The sequence below is a fragment of the Cucurbita moschata genome, unplaced genomic scaffold, assembly GCF_002738365.1.
Source record: "Cucurbita moschata cultivar Rifu unplaced genomic scaffold, Cmos_1.0 Cmo_Scf00004, whole genome shotgun sequence".
Taxonomy (NCBI): Eukaryota; Viridiplantae; Streptophyta; class Magnoliopsida; order Cucurbitales; family Cucurbitaceae; genus Cucurbita; species Cucurbita moschata.
The window spans coordinates 4,204,475-4,222,651 of NW_019268520.1; the positions used below are offsets into that span (position 1 = coordinate 4,204,475).

The window sequence follows — 18,177 nt, forward strand, 5'->3', positions numbered from 1 at the left end:
AAAAAAAAAAAAAAAAAAAAAAAAAAAAAAAAAAAAAAAAAAAAAAAAAAAAAAAAAAAAAAGTACACATGTAATTGGATAAGATTTGATAAATAAATAATTAATTAATTTAAGAAAAATAGTAAAATTTGAAGCTTTTGCATCTGTCTCTACAAAAGGGTTCTGTTCTAATTTTCCCTCCACTGCCGGAGCAAAATAAAACATTCTTAAGAAGGAAGATCAGACGGTGATGGAACTGCCACCTGGATTTCGATTCCACCCGACCGACGAAGAATTGATCACACACTATCTTTCCCCGAAGGTCCTCTCCGCCTCTTTCTCGTCTCCGGCCATCGGCGAAGTGGATCTGAACAAGTGCGAGCCATGGGATTTGCCTGGTAATTCCTAACTATTTGGCTATGTGTTCAAATGGGTGAAATTTCCGATTTTGAAATTTGGGTTTTGTTGCTTACAGGGAGAGCTAAAATGGGTGAGAAAGAATGGTACTTTTTCTGCGTGATTGATAGGAAGTACCCACGGGGGTTAAGGACGAACAGAGCCACACAGGCAGGGTATTGGAAGGCCACTGGTAAAGACAGAGAGATTTTCAAAGGGCGAACGCTCGTGGGTATGAAGAAGACTCTGGTTTTCTACAAAGGCAGAGCCCCTCGTGGTCATAACTCCAATTGGGTCATGCATGAGTACAGATTACACTCCAAATCCTCTGTTTATTCTCTCCTTCCTGCAAATTCTTCACAGGTTCATCAAAATTATAGCTTTTTGTTTCCTTTTTTGTTGCTGTTTGTGATAGATATGGTGTTTGGGTTGGTGGGTGCAGAAGGAATGGGTGATATGCAGAGTGTTCAACAAGAGTGGGAGCTCTGTGGGGAAGGCGGAGATGGCGGTAAGCTGTTCATCCTCTGTTCTTCCGCCGTTAACAGAGTCGGATGCATCGCAGGTGACCTGCTTCTCCAATTCAATGGAGGAGGATCAGAACGAGGAGGGTGAGTTTTGGGTGGGGCTTTTGGAGGAGCCCCAAAATGAAGGGCGGTTTTGGAGGTTGGAGGTCACTTCTTCTGCTAAAGACTTCGCCTTTGGGACCAACCACGTCTCTTATCCATCGCCTCCTGATGATGCCCTTGATTCCCTTTGGAATTACTGATATAATCCTCTTACCATTATTGTATCTAAGTTGTGTTTGTATGATATTTAGATTTAGCTTTCATCGCTTGAAATGTTTTGTGTTGAAATGTTTTGTGTAATAGTCGTTTTGTGTTTTAACGTTTTCTAAGTCTATTATGACATGATTTAGCTGAATTCAGTTGTTACGAGAGATCGTTAACTTTTGGAATGGAAAATATACGTTTTTTTTATAAGTAATGTTTGATGACTAAAAAATTAATTGAAACAATACACATCTCTTCTCTCATCGATATGAATCCACTCCTTCGAGGCCTACCATTTTCGTTGGTACACCAATATCACTATAACAGTCAAATATATCGTCATTAGTTTCATTGGAACACTTGTCATTAAAAAAGTAAAATAATTTATTCTGTTATAGAAGGGAGTGAGTCAGGTCACCAACCTAGAGATAATAGTGATCAACGGTACCAAACAAAATGGACCATGACATGCGATACATGTGTTTTATTATTTTAAGTCTAAAAAATTATTTAATGAAAGAGACTAGAAGTTGTGAAATTTAGGAATGTTTCCTCTTTAAATAAATAGGGTCGAGGTCGGGATTATATTTTCCGTCTCCTGTTCTATTTAATTCTTCCTCGACTATATTAAAAAAATAAATGAGTTAACTTTCAAATTTTAATTATGATTTTTAAATTAAAAATTATGTTATAAGTTTTATTTAATGGTAAAAAAAAAACGTTGTAATATTAAAATTATTGGAGAAACTAATAATTTATTATGATTTTTTTAATAAAGATTAATGGAAAAATAAAAGCTTTAAAATAATTAATTTTTTTTAAAAAAATATGTTTGATTATCAGGGACTTGAAAAGACTAATGTAGTCATATACAAATGGGAAAGTTTAGGGCGATTTTCGTAATTTGGCAAAAGAAGTGATACCGAAGCTCATCTCTAAAACTTGTTTGGGCGGCGTAACCGAGCTACGAGCAGGCGAACTGGTGGCTCTCTAACTCCGGTGGATTCAAACCCTCACGGCAGCAGATCTTCCAGTGGCATGTGACCTACGAACAGCTCGTGACACCCCCCAAGGCGCAACGACTCCCAGTTTATCTTCTCTGGCATACGAGCGACGGCGGCGCTAGGTAACCTACGCAAATAGATCAACGACGGGAGAGCTAGATAATGCATCTGTTATTCTGATTTTATATTTTCATTTGAACAGAAGAAAAATCGTTTTAAAGAAGACTCAAGGTTGTCTCTGGATTTTACTATGACAAAGACTTTGGCCCTTCCGTTCCAAGTACATATATGCGTTTATTATATTACAATCCATTCTATTTATGTTCAATTGGTACTCGGTACTTCGTTTTGTTACCACCATTTGTTCTTCAATCAACATTAATGATATCTTGTTCGAGCGTTATAGGATGTAATTTGAACATCATCATGTGGTGTTAAATTTTTATAGTTCCCCTAATCTGCTAAGAAATATATCAGTAACAATGAACTAAACTTGATTAAATTCAAATCTTTGCTTTCCATTCACTGATTGATACATTCTTTATGGTAGCCACTGAAATCACCTGTGCAAAAGTTTGAAGGGCTCAAGTTCATTAGGCGTCAGGGGCCAAAAATGCAGCTCACACTTACTCAGCCTGATGATTGGCATCTTCATCTTCGTGATGGCGATCTTTTAAAAGCTGTTCTTCCTCACAGGTAAATTGTATCATGTCTATTCTAAATGATTCTATTTTTAACGTTCATTCATGGCTTTGATATTGTGAGATCCCACGTCGGTTGAGGTGGAGAACGAAACACCCTTTATAAGTTAAAAACGTTGAGAGGAATCCCAAAAGGGATAGCCCATAGAAGATAATATCTGCAAGGGGTGGGTTTGGGCTGTTAGGATACCATATTAAATAAACGAGTTTTCTTCTAAAGCTAATTGATAATAAGAAGATTAACTCATATATCTGATATAAGATTATGATTTTCTTCATCTTTCCTATGTGGGATCTTTTAACATTTTCAGATCATTCTTGTACTGAACTATTAATGTGCAGTGCAAGTAACTTTGGAAGGGCTATTGTGATGCCAAATTTGAAGCCACCCATCACAACCACAGCTGCTGCTGTGGCTTATCGAGATTCTATCTTGGAAGCATTACCGTCCAATAGCAACTTCACTCCTCTTATGACCCTTTATTTGACAGATACAATGAACCCCAACGAGATCAAGCTTGCCAGTAAGTCTTAGCTTCCAACATTAATTCTTGGAAGATATTTTCCATTGAACTTCATATTTAGTGATTCTCTGTGGTTATATTCTATTTTTTAAATATGATGATGCATTGGTAGGAAGAAGTGGGGCTGTTTATGCTGTAAAATTGTATCCTGCTGGTGCTACAACCAATTCCCAAGACGGTGTAACAGATCTTTTCGGAAAGTGTCTGCCCGTCCTTGAGGAGATGGTTGAACAGGATATGCCTTTGTTGGTACCTTTGCTGATAGAACACTTTCTTTCTCCTATATATAGAGAATCAGTCGTTGGGTTTTCCTTTTAATTTAGAAAGAAAAATCTTTGTAGGTTCATGGTGAGGTAACAAATCCTGATGTCGACGTGTTTGATCGTGAGAAGGTCTTCATTGAAACTGTGTTGAAACCTCTGATTGAGAGGCTTCCAAAACTGAAGGTGGTGATGGAGCATATCACTACTGCAGATGCTGCTAAGTTTGTTCAGTCGTGCGAAAATGGTATACATATTTTCGTTAGTTATCGCTCTTTCAGTCCGTATCACTTTTCATTATAACGTATGATTAGTAGTTTATGAGTTTTAAAATACTTCACAGGACTTTTAGCAGCAACAGTCACTCCACAACATCTTCTTCTCAACAGGAATTCTCTGTTTCAAGGAGGATTGCAGCCACATAATTACTGTCTTCCAGTACTCAAGAGAGAGACTCACAGTATGTTCCGACTAAATTTTGTGCTGATTCTTTATATTTTGGTCTTCTTGATTGTCTGTGTCAATAGCTTTCGTGAAAAAATAAGCTGTAATGGCCCAGGCCCACCGCTAGCAAATATTGTCCTCTTTCGGCTTTCTCTCAAGGTTCTTAAAACGTGTCTGCTAGGGAAAGGCTTCCACACCCTTATAAAGAGTGTTTCGTTCTCCTCCCCAACCAACGTAGGATATCACATAATCTCCTAACAATTATCAGATATTCCTATTGAAGTGAGAAGCTTTTTGGAGGTTAGAATGGATTATCTCAACAGACGGTGGCTTTTGACTTTTTGTAATTGATCTTAGAATCACCATAGTTGATCTAGTGATCAATAAGAGACAATGTAAATAACGAAAGGCTTTGAGCGAATGGGATCAAGTGATGGTAGCCAAAGATTTAATACCTTATGAGTTTCCTTGGTAATCAACGTAAAAAGGCTGGATAGTTATCTTGCGATGAGGATATTCGAGATGTGTATTAGCTGACCCAGATACTCACGAATATAAATTATTGGCGACTTTTCACTATGAAAATCGAGAATCTCCCCTAAATGAAAGCTCTCGTCCTCTCATATAGGGCAGGCAATCGTGTCAGCTGTGACCAGTGGGAGTAAAAAGTTTTTCCTCGGAACGGACAGCGCTCCACATGATCGACGAAGGAAAGAATGTGCTTGTGGTTGTGCTGGTATATACAGTGCCCCTATTGCCTTATCATTATACGCAAAGGTGTTTGAAGAGGTATACTCTTCATCCTCATATGCTAATAATTTGTTCACGTCTTCATTTTTATCAAATCATCACTCTTTTTGTTCCCTTTTTGTGCCAAGGCGTGTGCTCTTGACAAATTAGAAGCTTTTACAAGTTTCAATGGACCAGACTTCTACGGGCTCCCCAGAAACACCTCAAAAATTACACTGCAAAAAGCTCCATGGAAGGTTCCCGAGTCATTTTCTTTCCCTTTTGGGGACATTGTTCCAATGTTTGCAGGTGAGACACTTGAGTGGCAGCCATGCATGAACTAAGACTAACAAGTCCCACTGTTGCTTACACAATAACACCACTTTCTAGACATGTCCTCCTTCCTCTGATCATCTAGACCCATCTTGATTTCCCATGATATCAACTTTTTTGGATCTTTGATATTGTTGGTTTGCTAATAAAATTCCCAAATTTTGTTTTCGGGACTTCGTTAACTCGCATATGAACGATTTTGTTTTAAGTTTCGTTTGTATTAATGACTTTTTAGTTTAACATGCCAGAGTGTAAAGATTCAAACTTCTGGTATATGAAATAAGGATTTTTTTTTTTTTTTTTGTTGCTTCATCAATTTTTTAAATAAATATTATGTTATTATATCAAATATATTAACAAAATTTTTGTTTTTCTTTTTTCTTTTTAATATAAAAAAATATTATTTGTTTGACCATTTAATATATTTAATATAGATGTGATTTTTTATTTTTTTATTTATTTTTATCATAATTGATTGGAAATTTTAATTTTAAATTTTCATTTATCTACATAGATACTATGCTCGGACTAAAATAGAATACTATGCCCGGAACTAAATCAAAAAATATCTGTAGAATATTTTTTAACATTTAAGAAATCTATTAAATACAAAATTATTTTTAAAAATTATCATGAAAATCGATAATGTTTACATCTAATTTTAAATAATTTTAATTTTTATATGAAAACAAAAAATGAAATTTACTGGAAATGGGTAGGAAATGAACTCAGTCAAAAGACCTATAAGTTCGTACCATTATTTCTTATTTCTATAAAGTTTTATAAATATTAATTTCTCCCTAATTTAATTATTTCTTTTTCGAAGTCAAGTTCAACACACGCTTGCTTCCTCTTTAGCTCATTCCGCCACCGCCACCGCCACCGCCACCGGCTCGCTTCTCTGTTGATCTCTGCAACATTTTCCAACCTTTCCGATCCTCATCGATAACAGGTTTGTTCTCTTGGTTATGTGCAGAGAAAAAGAAGCTTTTTCAGCTTTATCAAATTTAGTTTGCCTTCTTCGTCTATCGACTGCATTCTAAGAGAATAATCGACCTCAACAGCTACACTGAGGCGTTCTCAATACTCCGGACACGATGAGCGAGGTATTCGAAGGCTACGAGCGTCAATATTGCGAGCTTTCTGCCAATCTTTTCAGAAAATGCACCTCCGCCAGTGCCCTAGACGGAGGTATCACGATCTAATTCTTCTTTTCTGAGTGTCCATGTTCGTTTTGAATACTGCGATTTTTGTGGATTTATTACTGCGATTGCGCAACTTTTGGAGCTTGATTTTTTTTTTTCTTCCTCTTCTTCGTAATTCTGCAGAGCAGAAGAAGCAAACGCTTTCTGAGATAACGGGTGGTATTGATGAAGCCGAATCTCTGGTATTTGTACATGTTTCTGGTACTAATTGAATTGGCTTGTTACACTAAATTATTGGATTGACATAAATCTTATTGCAACTCTTTAGATTCGGAAAATGAATCTCGACGCGAGGACTTTGCAGCCGAGTGTGAAGGCTAATCTTCTTGCTAAGCTTAGGGAATATAAATCAGATTTGAACAATCTGAAAAGAGAAGTAAAACGAATTACATTTGGCAACTTAAATGCAGCTGCACGCAATGAGTTGCTGGAATCTGGATTGGCTGATACCATCGCGGTATGAATATATTTAGTTGCTTGTACTCTTGCAAATTGTTAAAATATTAGCAGTTTTTTACTTGTTTGTGAATCAATAAATTTAAGCTACTTTTTGTTGGGGTGATGGAGTTCAAGAAACCATTAACAGCATAAGCTTCTGATCATCGTTGAAACTAATTTATAATATTTACTCTTCTGAACATTGCTCCTTTAAATTTATGGAACATTTTTCTAATACTGAGGATGAAAACATATTGTTCTTTAGGTCTCAGCTGATCAAAGAACTAGACTAATGAGCACAACAGAGAGATTAGGCAAGTCGAGCGACAGGATTAAGGATAGTCAAAGAACTATGCTTGAAACTGAAGACCTTGGAGTCTCAATCCTTGAAGATTTGCATTCACAGAGACAACCTCTTTTGCGTGCCCATGATACGGTAATCCTTCTCCCATCCTACAAAACATTGACTGCTTTCAGCATTTCATTAAACTCAAAACATTTTTTTGACTGAATGATATGCCATTGTGTCGCCTTTACGATACCTTTTCCTCTTCCCTTAGCAACTATAGATTAGTATCAAGTTGTGATTGTAACTGCCCAAGCACACCGCTAGTACGTATTGCCCTCTTTAGGCTTTCCCTTTCGGACTTCCCCTCAAGATTTTTATTATGGGTCTGCTAGGGAGAGGTTTCTAGACACTTATAAAAAATGTTCGTTTGGGCTTCCCCTCAAGATTTTTATTATGGGTCTACTAAGGAGAAGTTTCTAGACGCTTATAAAAAATGTTCGTTCTCCTCTTCAACCGATGTAGGATCTCACAGCTATTTTGTCACAAATCTTTAGTTTGACTGGAAAGATATGACATCGTTCGGTTGCAAATCTTTAGTTTCTTTTTCTTATTGAAATAGCAAAGTAAAAAGTACCTTCATTCACCTTTTCGTAGAACCAAAATGAAGTGAACATGATCATGTAATTGCTTTTTTCTTTTAACCTTCCTCTGTTTGCAGCTTCATGGTGTGGATGATAACATAGGCAGAAGCAAAAGAATTTTAACCAATATGTCAAGGAGGATGAACAAATATAAGTGGACGATTGCCTGCATAGGTACTGTTCTTGTTATTGCTATCATTGTGATATTGTACTTCAAACTTAAATAGGTAAAGACATCCTCTTTTTGGGTGTGAGCTTGCTGTTGGGAGATTAGTTGATGGTCTTTTTTAACTCACTTCTTCCTCAACTGTTACCTGTTCTCTGGAATGTATAAAGAATGCTGTTGGGTTTTGTCATGGATAGTTTTTATCCTTGTAAACAATAGAATACAGTACGAGAATTTTGGGAGAACTCGTACACCAAAGCTCCAAGTATTTCAGACTAGGACAATTTAAAACCAAAGTCGAACTCTTTTTATAGTACTTATCGTCATCACTTGATTGTTTGATGTTTGAGGTATAAGATATAATTACAGGAGTAAAATAAAACTTTGGCTTAATTATAATTACGAATAACTAGTGTATGATTAACTTGTATATAGTAATTATATTCATGGAAACTACTTGTTCTACCGTGCATGAGAGTAGTTAAATGCAGGCACACAACTTGGTCTACCGTTGCATATGAATTGTTATATTCATGGAGATAACTTGGTCTATAGTGTAAACTTTAGCGGTGAAAATGTTTATTTTATTTAATAAGTTAAATACTCGGTTGAAATTTGAATGACATTCAAATAGATTGAAATTATACGGATTAAGATTCTGTTTTAGGGTTTAGAGTTTAGGGTTTTAGGGTTTAGAGTTTAGGGTTTTAGGGTTTTATTTAATGGTCGTGGTTTCAAGGTATATACATTATATACCAAGGTTCATCCAAAATTGAACCCCTGTTTTACGTATCCCAAATCCTTTTTGGGCCACTGAAAATGTGGGGCCCATAGAAGTTTGACCCATGCAGAAGAATGGGGCCCATAAAAATTTGGCCCATGCAGAATTCTTTAGTTTATATATATATATATATATATAAATAAATGAAGGGAATATATTGATTCCAATTAGTCTCTAATTTCTAAAAAGTAAAGGGAACCGAAGAATGAGTTGACTTCAAATTTTAAAATGAAATGATAAAAATGAAAAGGAACGTGGGCGAGACGGCAGTAGTAGTGGTTCCACTGCAGGGACGACGACTCATAAAAAAGGTTGACTTAGGAATGCATAAGATGCGGTTCAGAGCTGTGTTCCCATCTCAGCTTCGACTATGGAAGCAGCCATGGCCGATGACCCTCTCCGAGCTCAACACGGCGGTTGGATATACGATGTTTTTCTAAGTTTTAGAGGCGAAGACACTCGCAAGAACTTTACAGATCATCTCTACTACGCATTGATCGATGCTGGTCTCAACGTCTTTCGAGACGATCCAGAGCTCCAACAAGGCGAAGACATAACCTCGGAGCTCGAACGAGCAATCCAGGGATCGAAGGTCGCTGTTATTGTTTTCTCACAAAACTACGCAGATTCGCGATGGTGCTTGGAAGAGCTCGTGAAGATCATGGAATGTAGAAGAACTTTGAGGCAATTGGTTTTGCCGATATTCTACGATGTTGATCCATCTACTGTGAGGAAGCAAACGGGCGGATTTGAAGAGGCGTTTCTTCGACATGAACAGCGTTTCTTCACGGACATTGATCGAGTTCTTAGGTGGCGAATGGCTCTCTCTGAAGCTGCAAATTTATCTGGTTGGGATTTGAGAAACATCGCCGATGGGTATCTATTTCCTACTCCCTAATGTTCTTGTGCTTTAACATGTTTTAACTCATTCTCTCAACTGATTGGACCTTAGAATCACTAATTTGAGTAGAAATTTTGTGTTTTCGAACTTTATTCTCTTCTAAATCTATATGAATCCACTGATTATCCCAAACAAATTAGTAACAGAAACGTATATTTAGCCCACAATTCATAACAGCCAACATGTTTGAGAAAAGTCCAGAATGAAGATAGTGAAAATTTACTAGTAAGAGTTTGATGTCCTAAGTTTTTGAGTAACTCTGAACCCTTCATGGCAGACATGAGGCCAAATTCGTAAGGTTGATCGTTGAGAAGATATCAAGGGAGCTCAACAGCACATACTTATTCATAGCTCTTTATCCAGTGGGAATTGAATCAAGAGTGAAAGTTGTGGCATCACATTTAGATATTGGATCAAATGGTGTTCGTTTTGTAGGAATTTTGGGGATGGGAGGAATGGGCAAAACCACCATTGCAAAAGCACTTTACAATCAACTTTATCACAACTTCGAAGCCAAATGTTTCCTTGCCAATATCAAAGACATCTCCAAGCAACCCAGTGGTCAAATTCGATTACAAGAACAACTCCTCTCTTCACTCACAAAATCCACCAAGATTAAGTTGGAAAACGTCGACCGAGGAATTGTCGTGTTACAAGAAAGACTTCGTAGGAAAAAAGTGCTTTTGATATTAGACGATGTAGACGAAATAGGACAGTTAAATGCCATAGCAAGAAGTCGTGAATGGTTCGGTTCAGGAAGTAGAATTGTTCTAACAACTCGAGATCAACATTTGTTAAATCAACTCGAAGTAGACGGAATTTGCTCCGTTGATGAAATGGATGACACTGAAGCTCTCGAGCTCTTTAGTTGGCATGCCTTTCGCAATAGTTATCCTTCGGAAACCTTTCATGAACTGTCAAAACGTGTTGTGAATTATTCAGGAGGATTGCCATTGGCTCTTGAAGTGTTAGGTTCTTTCCTTTTTGGTAGAAGCAGAGCTGAATGGGAAGATACATTGAACAAATTGAAGACAATTCCAGACGATCAAATTCAAAGAAAGCTTAGAATCAGCTTTGATGGGCTTAATGATCATACATACAAAGATATATTTCTTGATGTTTCATGTTTCTTTATTGGAGTGGACAAAAACTACGTTGAACAAGTGTTAGATGGCTGTGGATTCTTTCCAAAAATTGGTATTAGTGTTCTTCTTCAGAGATGCCTTTTAACAATTGGCGACAAAAACAAGTTAATGATGCATGATTTGCTAAGAGATATGGGGAGAGAAATTGTTCGTGAAAAGTTCCCAAAAGAGCCTGAAAGACATAGCAGACTTGTTCTTCATGAGGAAGTTATTTCTGTACTTTCAAGACATAAGGTAAAAGAAACTTTTTGATGAATTCTCCGTTTGTTAAGCTTTTATTGGGTACTCACATGGAAATTTTGAGTCCTGTAGGGAACTTATGCCATTGAAGGGCTAAGTTTGAAGCTGCCAAGATTTAGCAAGGAAAAGCTGAGCTCAAAAGCGTTTAATGAAATGCAGAATTTAAGGTTACTTCAACTTAACTTTGTCACCTTAACTGGAGATTTCAAGCATATTTCTCAGGAGATAAGGTGGCTCTGTTGGCATGGATTTCCTTTGAAGTTCTTACCTAAAGACTTTCATATGGAGAAATTGGTTGCTGTGGACTTGAGACATAGCCAAATCCGATTCTTTTGGAAGGAGTCTAAGGTACACACACACCCCTTTTTTAGTTCGTGCACCATATGCGACTCGTTCTATTTTAATCTATGAAATCTGATGTTTCTTCCTCGCTCTTTGTAAACAGTTTCTGAAGAACTTGAAATTTCTTAATCTTAGCCATTCTCATTACCTAACGTATACTCCGGATTTCTCGAAACTCCCCAATCTGGAGACACTAAAACTCAAAGATTGCAAGAGTTTGGTTGAGTTGCACCCCACCATTGGAGAGCTGAAGAGACTCATTTTAATAAACTTGAAAGACTGCAAATGCCTCAAGTCTCTTCCAAAGGGTTTCTCCATGTTAAAATCTCTGGAAACTCTATTTCTTTCAGGTTGTTCAAAGCTCAGTACTTTGCCAGAGGATTTAGGAGAAATGGTATCATTAATAACTCTAACAGCTGATGATACAGCCATTCAACGAATTCCTTCCACTATTGTGAAGCTGAAAAACCTTAAATATCTATCTCTATGTGGGTGTAAAGGGCCTCCATCCAAATCATTCCCTTCAGCCTTTTGGTCTTGGATTTTACCAACCAAATATCCAAACTCAATTCTGCTCCCTTCTTCCTTACAAGGCTTAAACGCTTTAAGAACACTACGCCTAAACAACTGCAACTTGTCAAATAACACAATTCCAAAAGACATAGGGAGTTTGATTTCTTTGAGAGAATTGGATTTGAGAGACAATTCATTCCATAGCTTACCATCAAGCATTAGTGGCCTTATGAAACTCGAGACTCTTATGTTGGATCATTGCACTGAGCTTCAATGTATCCCAGATTTACCGCCACATTTGAATGCATTGTATGCATCAAACTGCATTTCATTAGAAAGGGCACCATATTTGTCGAATGTCAAGCGTATGGTAACTTTGTCTGTGAGTAATTGCCCCAAACTTATGGATATCCCTGGCTTGGAAATGTTGTTGGACACTATTAGAGTCATTCACATGGAAGGATGTAGCAACATCTCCAACTCCTTCAAGGAAAACATTCTACTGGTACTCTCTCTTTCCTTATCTCGCACAATTCGATAATCATTTGGTTTTTGAAAACGATACTCAAAATTCAAGCGAAGTTTTGAAAAACTTGTTGTTGTTTTGAATATAAGGGATGGACAGTTAGTGGATTTGGAGGAGTTTGTGTTCCAGGCAAGGAAATTCCAGATTGGTTTGCATACAAAGATGAGGGTCACTCAGTGTTCTTTGATTTGCCTCAGTTTACTGATTGCAATTTAGAAGGCTTCATTGTGTGCATAGTTTACTCTTCTTGTTTTGACAACGCAGTGTCATCAGACCTTTCAAGTTTATCAGTCATAAATTACACAAAGGGTGTCATTACAACCAACAAACCTCTTACCAATGATGTAGTAATGTCAACTGAAGATCATTTGTGGCAAGGCCATTTATCAAACAAAACCTTCAAGATGGAATCTAGCGATGAAGTCGAGATCATCGTTGATTTTGGAGCTGAAATCACTGTGAAGAAGATCGGCATCTCGCTGGTGTTCGACAAGTATGTTGAAAGAAAAATGTTGGAGTTTGGATCGACCTCAAATGACGATGTTGCCATCGTTAATAACCGAGATGGAGATGTTATTGAAAATGAAGGAGGAGTTGGGAGTAAGAGAGGTTGTGACCATGATGATGATGAAGGACCGAGTGATTCGTACCAGCTGCCCAAAAGGTTGAAGTATGAAAATAACTCGGATGAGGATCAGAGGGAAAAGGAAAGGCTTTGATATTGAAATCATATTAGTCGTTCTTGTGCTTTGTTTTAGACCACGAGGTCAGAGATGCATATACACATATATAATATAATCGTGAGAGGAGAACTACGTGTATCGTAATTTTTTTTATTGATCAAAACTACTTTTTTTTTTTTCCTCACCAATATCGACAATTAGTTCATCAACAAAAAATTGGGTCAACTTGCGGTGTTGCCTACACGAGCTCAACAAAAATTATATTTATTGAGGTATAATTTTGGGGTCTGGGGTTTAGGGTTTATAAACTATTTAGAAACAATGATATCAAAAAATGGGGATGTAGCTCAAATGGTAGAGCGCTCACTTTGCATGCGAGAGGCACGGGGTTTGATCCCCCGCATCTCCAATTCATTTCCTTTTTTAACCCACCGCTGGAAATTAATTACATAACAATAATTTTTTTAAAAAATAAGAACCTAATAGGATATATGTGAAAGGTCCATATCTTAAATTGTATCTTAGCAATATCTCCTAATAGGATATATGTGAAGGGTCCATATCTTAAATTGTTTCTGAGCAATCTCTCTAAGTTAATCATGTCAATGTTCTCTGATAATGCATTTATTAGTGATTATATGTTTGAGAATAAACGTAAATAAATAACTATTTGAGAAGGAGCAAATTATGGAAGTAGGACCAAAGTTTGTCTCTATCATAATTAAAACAGTTCCATCACGTGGGAAGTCTTCAATAGCTGGATATTTCCTAAAAGGTAGATGCTTGAAAGAATAAGTCTTCATATATGCTTTATATTGCCCATGGCTCAACCTAGATAGCAATGAAGATTGTTAGTGGCGTGAGTTTATAAATAAGGAATCTATTGGTAAGAGGTTTTTTTTTGGAGAAACCAAAAGTAAAGTTACGAAAACTTATACTTAAAGTGGACAATATCATACCTGGGGTCAAATTGTTTAGGTATTTGACCAAATCGACATAGAATCTATATCGAAGAAAAGTCTAATGAAAAGTGGTTGTTAGGAGCTAGAGCAACTAGAGCTTCACATTACAAAACAATTTCATCTTAGATTCCATCTTTTTCTCACATTGGTATAAAATTGTGGAATCCCACTTCGCACGTTTGTTGGGAGGAAAATAAAACACCCTTTTTAAAGCTTTTAGCGAAAACCCGAAAGGAAAAGTCCAAAGATGACAATATCTACTGGCGGTGGGTCTGGGCCGTTACAAAAATTTATCAAGAACTCTCTTTCTCAACAAAGTTAAAGATCATGATCATATAACGAGCTTTCCAAAGAGAATAGTTAACAAGCGTCGACCCATCGGTAAGATTCAAAAAGTAGTTTTGAAAACATGCCCATCTTGGACAAGTCCTAGCTCATATGATATAATGTTGGGCAAAACAAATGGCAGACAAACAGTAGACAACCACAAAAATTGGATACATGCCCATCCAATGGGCTGGGAAAGTACACAAATTAATAGCTATGGGTATTAACAACCAAACTCACCACGTGGTTTGGTTGGGGACCTTAGTGCTATCATTTGAACATCTTCCATTCATATATTTCAAGCTTCAATAGTAAATCATTGTGTACTTTTCTTCCTCTCATTGCACAAAAACAGGCATCTTTGGGGAGTGCTGCAGAAGGGTTTTCAGAGACATGGCTCATAATTTGGCTGCTGTTTCATTCCACTTTCCACAGCTTATTATAAACAGGAAATGCCATCAGCAAAGGCATTGTTTTAGAAGCTTTGCAGTGAAGAACAACAACAATAATCATCAAAACCCACCAATTTTCTCTCTTAGATTCTCCACTTTTCATCCACTTTTTGAGTCTCCTAATGTAACCAAACAAAACCCTTTCTTTAATTTTCCATCTTTTTTGTTCTTCAAATCGTGTTTATCGTCGCAGGCTTCGTTTGATGAATACATTGGAGACGAAGATCGATTGTTGAGAGCTACTTTTTCGGGAAAAAGTGAAAAATTAAACAAGGTTTTTATTTTTTATTTTTATCGTTGTTTGAATCTCTTCGTGTTGGTAATAATGATATGATATTGTTTGTTTCAATGAAGGGTGAATGGAGAGTCGAAATGCCTTCTTTTCAATTGCTATTCCTCAAGCTTAGCCCTGTCGTTGACGTGAGACTAAGTTGCAAAAGCTCTACCAAAGATTACCCTATTCATATTCCTCGTCATGTCTCTAAATTTCTTGACCTTCAAATGGTATGCAATAATATTAAAATGACAAATATAATAGTTATGGTAGGCAATAATATAAGACAGATATCTAAATATTAACATTTAAATGAAAAATGATTAGATGAGATGGGAGGTGAGGGGAATGGGCAAAGATTTCAAGCCGCAAATGTTCAGAATCAGTGTAAAAGGAGTTATGTATGCGATTAGAACAGAATCAGAATCAAAAAGTATGCTGAGAAATCATTTGATTCTCGATCTTCACAGCTTTGATTCGCCAATACCCACTGATTTTCTTCAACCATTTGCAGAAAAGGTACTCACTCGATCCATTAACGCTCATAATTTTCATAAAAGTTAGCTAATTTGTTCGTTATTCGTAGGGATTGGAGGGAATGATGAAGGAAAGTATGAGAGATTTTACACAAAATTTGGTTTTGGATTACACCAAATACAAGAAGGAGAAGCAAAACAAGAATGCCTAATATCTCTTACATTTGTTTTTTATACCATAATGTTATTATTTATTTTATTTTAGATTTTAATTATTAATGTAATTTAGATATTATTTTCCATAAATAATTAAATGGAAATTATTTTGGTGTTGTATTAAAAGTCAAAGGCTTTATATGAGAGCGTTGACAAATTGGAAACCCCGATCTGTACGCGTAACCAACCAGCTGTCCTATCCTAAAAGGACGAAACGACGCGTATAGTCACGGATAATCCAAATTCCATTTCAGTACTTAAATTCCCAATTTGAGATCGTTCTTCCTCTCGCAATAGATTCATCCAAAGCAGTTCGTTCCAGATCGACGAGATTTTACGATGCCGTACTACACGAGGGACGATGAGGCGGTGGATGACTTCGACGAGTACGATCCGACGCCTTACGGCGGAGGATTTGACCTATTTCTGACATATGGCCGTCCAATTTCGCCCTGCGAAGATACCTGCTACCCGCACTCTGCTGGCAACGATGACGAGTTTGATTACGAGCGTCCCCAGTTTGAATCCAATGCCCAGCCCTCAGCTTATGGCGACGACGCCCTCCAGGCTGAGTACAGCAGCTACTCCCGCCCTAAGCCTCATTCTTATGGTGCTCCGCCTCGTCCTGTGGAACAAGAATACGGATCTGGTGGCTATGAGTCTGCTAGGCCCCAGCCGGCTTATGGGTACCAGCAAAGTGGATCCGAGTACGGATCTGAAGGATATGGTCGGAAATCGGAGTCCGAGCAACAGGAGTACGGATCTGGTGGGTATAGGCGGAAACAGGAATCGGAGTCTTACGGATCTGAAGAATACGGATCTGGTGGGTATGGGCGGAAACAGGAATCGGAATCTTACGGATCTGGTGGGTATGGGCGGAAACAGGAATCGGAATCTTACGGGTCTGGTGGTTATGGGGGGAGACAGGAATCCGATTCTTACGGATCTGGTGGTGGTTATGGGCGGAAACAGGAATCGGATTCTTATGGATCTGGTGGGTATGGGCGGAGACAGGAATCGGAGTCTTACGGATCTGGTGGTGGGTATGGGCGGAGAGAGGAGGGGGAATCGGAGTCGTATGGGTCTGGTGGGTACCGGCGGCAGTCGGAGTCTGAAGAGTACGGATCCGGGCGAAAACAGAGTTATGGGGAAGAAGAGGGGAGTGGGGGGTATGGGAAGCAGGAGTATGAGAGTTCTGGGTATAGAAGGGAGAAGTATGAGAGGCCAAATTATGGGGATGAGGAGCGGATGAGGCCGAGCTATGGGCGGTCGGAGGAGGAGGATTACAGGAAGCCAAGCTACGCGGAGGATGAGGAGCGTGAGTATGCGTATGGGGAAGAGGGATATGGGCGCAAGAAATACGTAAGCTAAGCTCACTTCACTCAATTCAAAATGAAGATGATAAGATTTGTTTTGTGGTATTAATTTTGTGGGTTTTTGTGATTGCAGGGTGGTGATTCTGACGAGGACAGCCGCCGCCACCATCACCACCGCAGGAACTACGAGGATGAGTGAGTGAGTGATGGCCGATGGGCGTTCTCAAATTGGCACTAAATAAAAGGTTGGGATGCCCACATTGGCTGCTTCTCCGCTCATCCAACTGTGCTGTGTTATGCTTTGTTTGCATGATCAACGGTTGAATGCTTTGTTTGTGTGTGTGTGTGTGTGTGTGTGTGTGTGTGTGTGTTTTTGTTTGCTTGTTTGATGGTTTTGGGACATAACTCTATCCATCTACTTCTATACTTCAATCAAGTTTATGATGAAGCTTTGATAATTTTTCTGTTCTTGCTCTTATTGGGACCCTTCCTATTAAAATAAGGTTGCCTTCAATTTTTGTCTCACTTCACTAATGACTCACCTTCCTCTTCTACATTGGATTTGTCACTCATTAAGGAACATCTATAATCCTATCATGCTAGTAATTATTCCGAAATTTTTATTAAAAGGAATGGCGTTGATCTATAGGTGATGAGATAAATAACATGTAAGATTGACTTGTGTTTCTATCTTCAAATGAACAAATTTATAAACAAATCTATAATGATTAAATCTATTGAAAAACAATAATCTCTCTTGGTTTAAACGATATATGGTGAATCAATGGATTTTAACATAAATATTTTCAACACAAGCATAATTCAACTGTATTATTTAACAAGGTTGAATATTGAATTGATCCAATTTTTTATAAACTTAATTAGAACTAATGCAATACAAATTTTAAAATAATTAAAAAAATGTAGATACCCACTAATATTTGAAATGCAATGGACAAAGACCATACCATTTTCAAGCTTTTGTCAAACATCCTATCAAGATGATTGTGTTTTTACCACTTTCATGTAGAGACCATGCATTGAATCTTACTAAATAGAGACAATGCATTGAATCTTACCATACACTGTATTGCTATTAATAATATCATTTTTTTTTTTAAATGTTTAAGTTTGTGACATCATT

At 37.5% G+C, this 18,177-nt stretch overlaps 6 protein-coding genes across 8 annotated transcripts; all 6 read left to right on the forward strand.

The window, feature by feature from the left end:
- Window positions 1-166: 166 nt before the first annotated feature.
- LOC111442117 (NAC domain-containing protein 100-like) lies at window positions 167-1,212 on the forward strand. Its single transcript, XM_023079394.1, has 3 exons — window positions 167-377; window positions 455-738; window positions 818-1,212. The coding sequence occupies exons 1-3, from the start codon at window positions 230-232 to the stop codon at window positions 1,139-1,141; spliced, it is 756 nt and encodes a 251-aa protein (XP_022935162.1). The 5' UTR covers window positions 167-229; the 3' UTR covers window positions 1,142-1,212.
- Window positions 1,213-2,058: 846 nt separating this feature from the next.
- On the forward strand, window positions 2,059-5,327 carry LOC111442116 (dihydroorotase, mitochondrial). Its single transcript, XM_023079393.1, has 9 exons — window positions 2,059-2,271; window positions 2,352-2,429; window positions 2,700-2,845; window positions 3,193-3,374; window positions 3,487-3,623; window positions 3,716-3,881; window positions 3,978-4,094; window positions 4,707-4,867; window positions 4,957-5,327. Exons 2-9 carry the CDS (start codon window positions 2,400-2,402, stop codon window positions 5,149-5,151), a joined length of 1,134 nt encoding a protein of 377 aa, XP_022935161.1. The 5' UTR covers window positions 2,059-2,271; window positions 2,352-2,399; the 3' UTR covers window positions 5,152-5,327.
- A 612-nt stretch (window positions 5,328-5,939) lies between these two features.
- On the forward strand, window positions 5,940-8,124 carry LOC111442118 (vesicle transport v-SNARE 13-like). Its single transcript, XM_023079395.1, has 6 exons — window positions 5,940-6,092; window positions 6,205-6,331; window positions 6,469-6,527; window positions 6,614-6,802; window positions 7,049-7,219; window positions 7,791-8,124. Exons 2-6 carry the CDS (start codon window positions 6,238-6,240, stop codon window positions 7,938-7,940), a joined length of 663 nt encoding a protein of 220 aa, XP_022935163.1. The 5' UTR covers window positions 5,940-6,092; window positions 6,205-6,237; the 3' UTR covers window positions 7,941-8,124.
- A 760-nt stretch (window positions 8,125-8,884) lies between these two features.
- Window positions 8,885-13,190, forward strand: LOC111441805 (TMV resistance protein N). Its single transcript, XM_023078926.1, has 5 exons — window positions 8,885-9,536; window positions 9,839-10,940; window positions 11,019-11,294; window positions 11,392-12,306; window positions 12,417-13,190. The coding sequence occupies exons 1-5, from the start codon at window positions 9,031-9,033 to the stop codon at window positions 13,044-13,046; spliced, it is 3,429 nt and encodes a 1,142-aa protein (XP_022934694.1). The 5' UTR covers window positions 8,885-9,030; the 3' UTR covers window positions 13,047-13,190.
- A 1,432-nt stretch (window positions 13,191-14,622) lies between these two features.
- LOC111441814 lies at window positions 14,623-15,861 on the forward strand. Of its 2 annotated transcripts, XM_023078943.1 has the most exons (5): window positions 14,623-14,875; window positions 14,945-15,025; window positions 15,106-15,255; window positions 15,353-15,544; window positions 15,612-15,861. In XM_023078943.1, exons 1-5 carry the CDS (start codon window positions 14,693-14,695, stop codon window positions 15,711-15,713), a joined length of 708 nt encoding a protein of 235 aa, XP_022934711.1. In that variant the 5' UTR covers window positions 14,623-14,692; the 3' UTR covers window positions 15,714-15,861. The 2 variants fall into 2 exon arrangements, with proteins under 2 accessions (XP_022934711.1, XP_022934709.1); XM_023078941.1 differs by having other exon boundaries at window positions 14,623-15,025.
- Window positions 15,862-15,986: 125 nt separating this feature from the next.
- Window positions 15,987-17,503, forward strand: LOC111441810 (uncharacterized protein At5g39570). Of its 2 annotated transcripts, XM_023078938.1 has the most exons (3): window positions 15,987-16,540; window positions 16,583-17,079; window positions 17,167-17,503. In XM_023078938.1, the coding sequence occupies exons 1-3, from the start codon at window positions 16,057-16,059 to the stop codon at window positions 17,230-17,232; spliced, it is 1,047 nt and encodes a 348-aa protein (XP_022934706.1). In that variant the 5' UTR covers window positions 15,987-16,056; the 3' UTR covers window positions 17,233-17,503. The 2 variants fall into 2 exon arrangements, with proteins under 2 accessions (XP_022934706.1, XP_022934705.1); XM_023078937.1 differs by having other exon boundaries at window positions 15,987-17,079.
- The last annotated feature ends 674 nt before the right edge of the window (window positions 17,504-18,177 follow it).

Excerpts from the sequence above, each read along its gene's own strand:
- LOC111442117 (XM_023079394.1), top strand. The coding sequence starts at position 230 with ATGGAACTGCCACCTGGATTTCGATTCCACCCGACCGACGAAGAATTG. Across the intron at positions 378-454 it reads CGAGCCATGGGATTTGCCTG|GGAGAGCTAAAATGGGTGAG; the intron begins GTAATTCCTAAC and ends TGTTGCTTACAG. Across the intron at positions 739-817 it reads TTCCTGCAAATTCTTCACAG|AAGGAATGGGTGATATGCAG; the intron begins GTTCATCAAAAT and ends TGGTGGGTGCAG.
- LOC111442116 (XM_023079393.1), top strand. The coding sequence starts at position 2,400 with ATGACAAAGACTTTGGCCCTTCCGTTCCAA. Across the intron at positions 2,430-2,699 it reads CTTTGGCCCTTCCGTTCCAA|CCACTGAAATCACCTGTGCA; the intron begins GTACATATATGC and ends TCTTTATGGTAG. Across the intron at positions 3,882-3,977 it reads TGTTCAGTCGTGCGAAAATG|GACTTTTAGCAGCAACAGTC; the intron begins GTATACATATTT and ends AATACTTCACAG.
- LOC111442118 (XM_023079395.1), top strand. The coding sequence starts at position 6,238 with ATGAGCGAGGTATTCGAAGGCTACGAGCGTCAATATTGCGAGCTTTCT. Across the intron at positions 6,528-6,613 it reads TTGATGAAGCCGAATCTCTG|ATTCGGAAAATGAATCTCGA; the intron begins GTATTTGTACAT and ends GCAACTCTTTAG. Across the intron at positions 6,803-7,048 it reads GATTGGCTGATACCATCGCG|GTCTCAGCTGATCAAAGAAC; the intron begins GTATGAATATAT and ends ATTGTTCTTTAG.
- LOC111441805 (XM_023078926.1), top strand. The coding sequence starts at position 9,031 with ATGGAAGCAGCCATGGCCGATGACCCTCTCCGAGCTCAACACGGCGGT. Across the intron at positions 10,941-11,018 it reads CTGTACTTTCAAGACATAAG|GGAACTTATGCCATTGAAGG; the intron begins GTAAAAGAAACT and ends TGAGTCCTGTAG. Across the intron at positions 11,295-11,391 it reads TCTTTTGGAAGGAGTCTAAG|TTTCTGAAGAACTTGAAATT; the intron begins GTACACACACAC and ends CTTTGTAAACAG.
- LOC111441814 (XM_023078941.1), top strand. The coding sequence starts at position 14,693 with ATGGCTCATAATTTGGCTGCTGTTTCATTCCACTTTCCACAGCTTATT. Across the intron at positions 15,026-15,105 it reads AAAGTGAAAAATTAAACAAG|GGTGAATGGAGAGTCGAAAT; the intron begins GTTTTTATTTTT and ends GTTTCAATGAAG. Across the intron at positions 15,256-15,352 it reads AATTTCTTGACCTTCAAATG|ATGAGATGGGAGGTGAGGGG; the intron begins GTATGCAATAAT and ends AAAAATGATTAG.
- LOC111441810 (XM_023078937.1), top strand. The coding sequence starts at position 16,057 with ATGCCGTACTACACGAGGGACGATGAGGCGGTGGATGACTTCGACGAG. Across the intron at positions 17,080-17,166 it reads GATATGGGCGCAAGAAATAC|GGTGGTGATTCTGACGAGGA; the intron begins GTAAGCTAAGCT and ends TTGTGATTGCAG.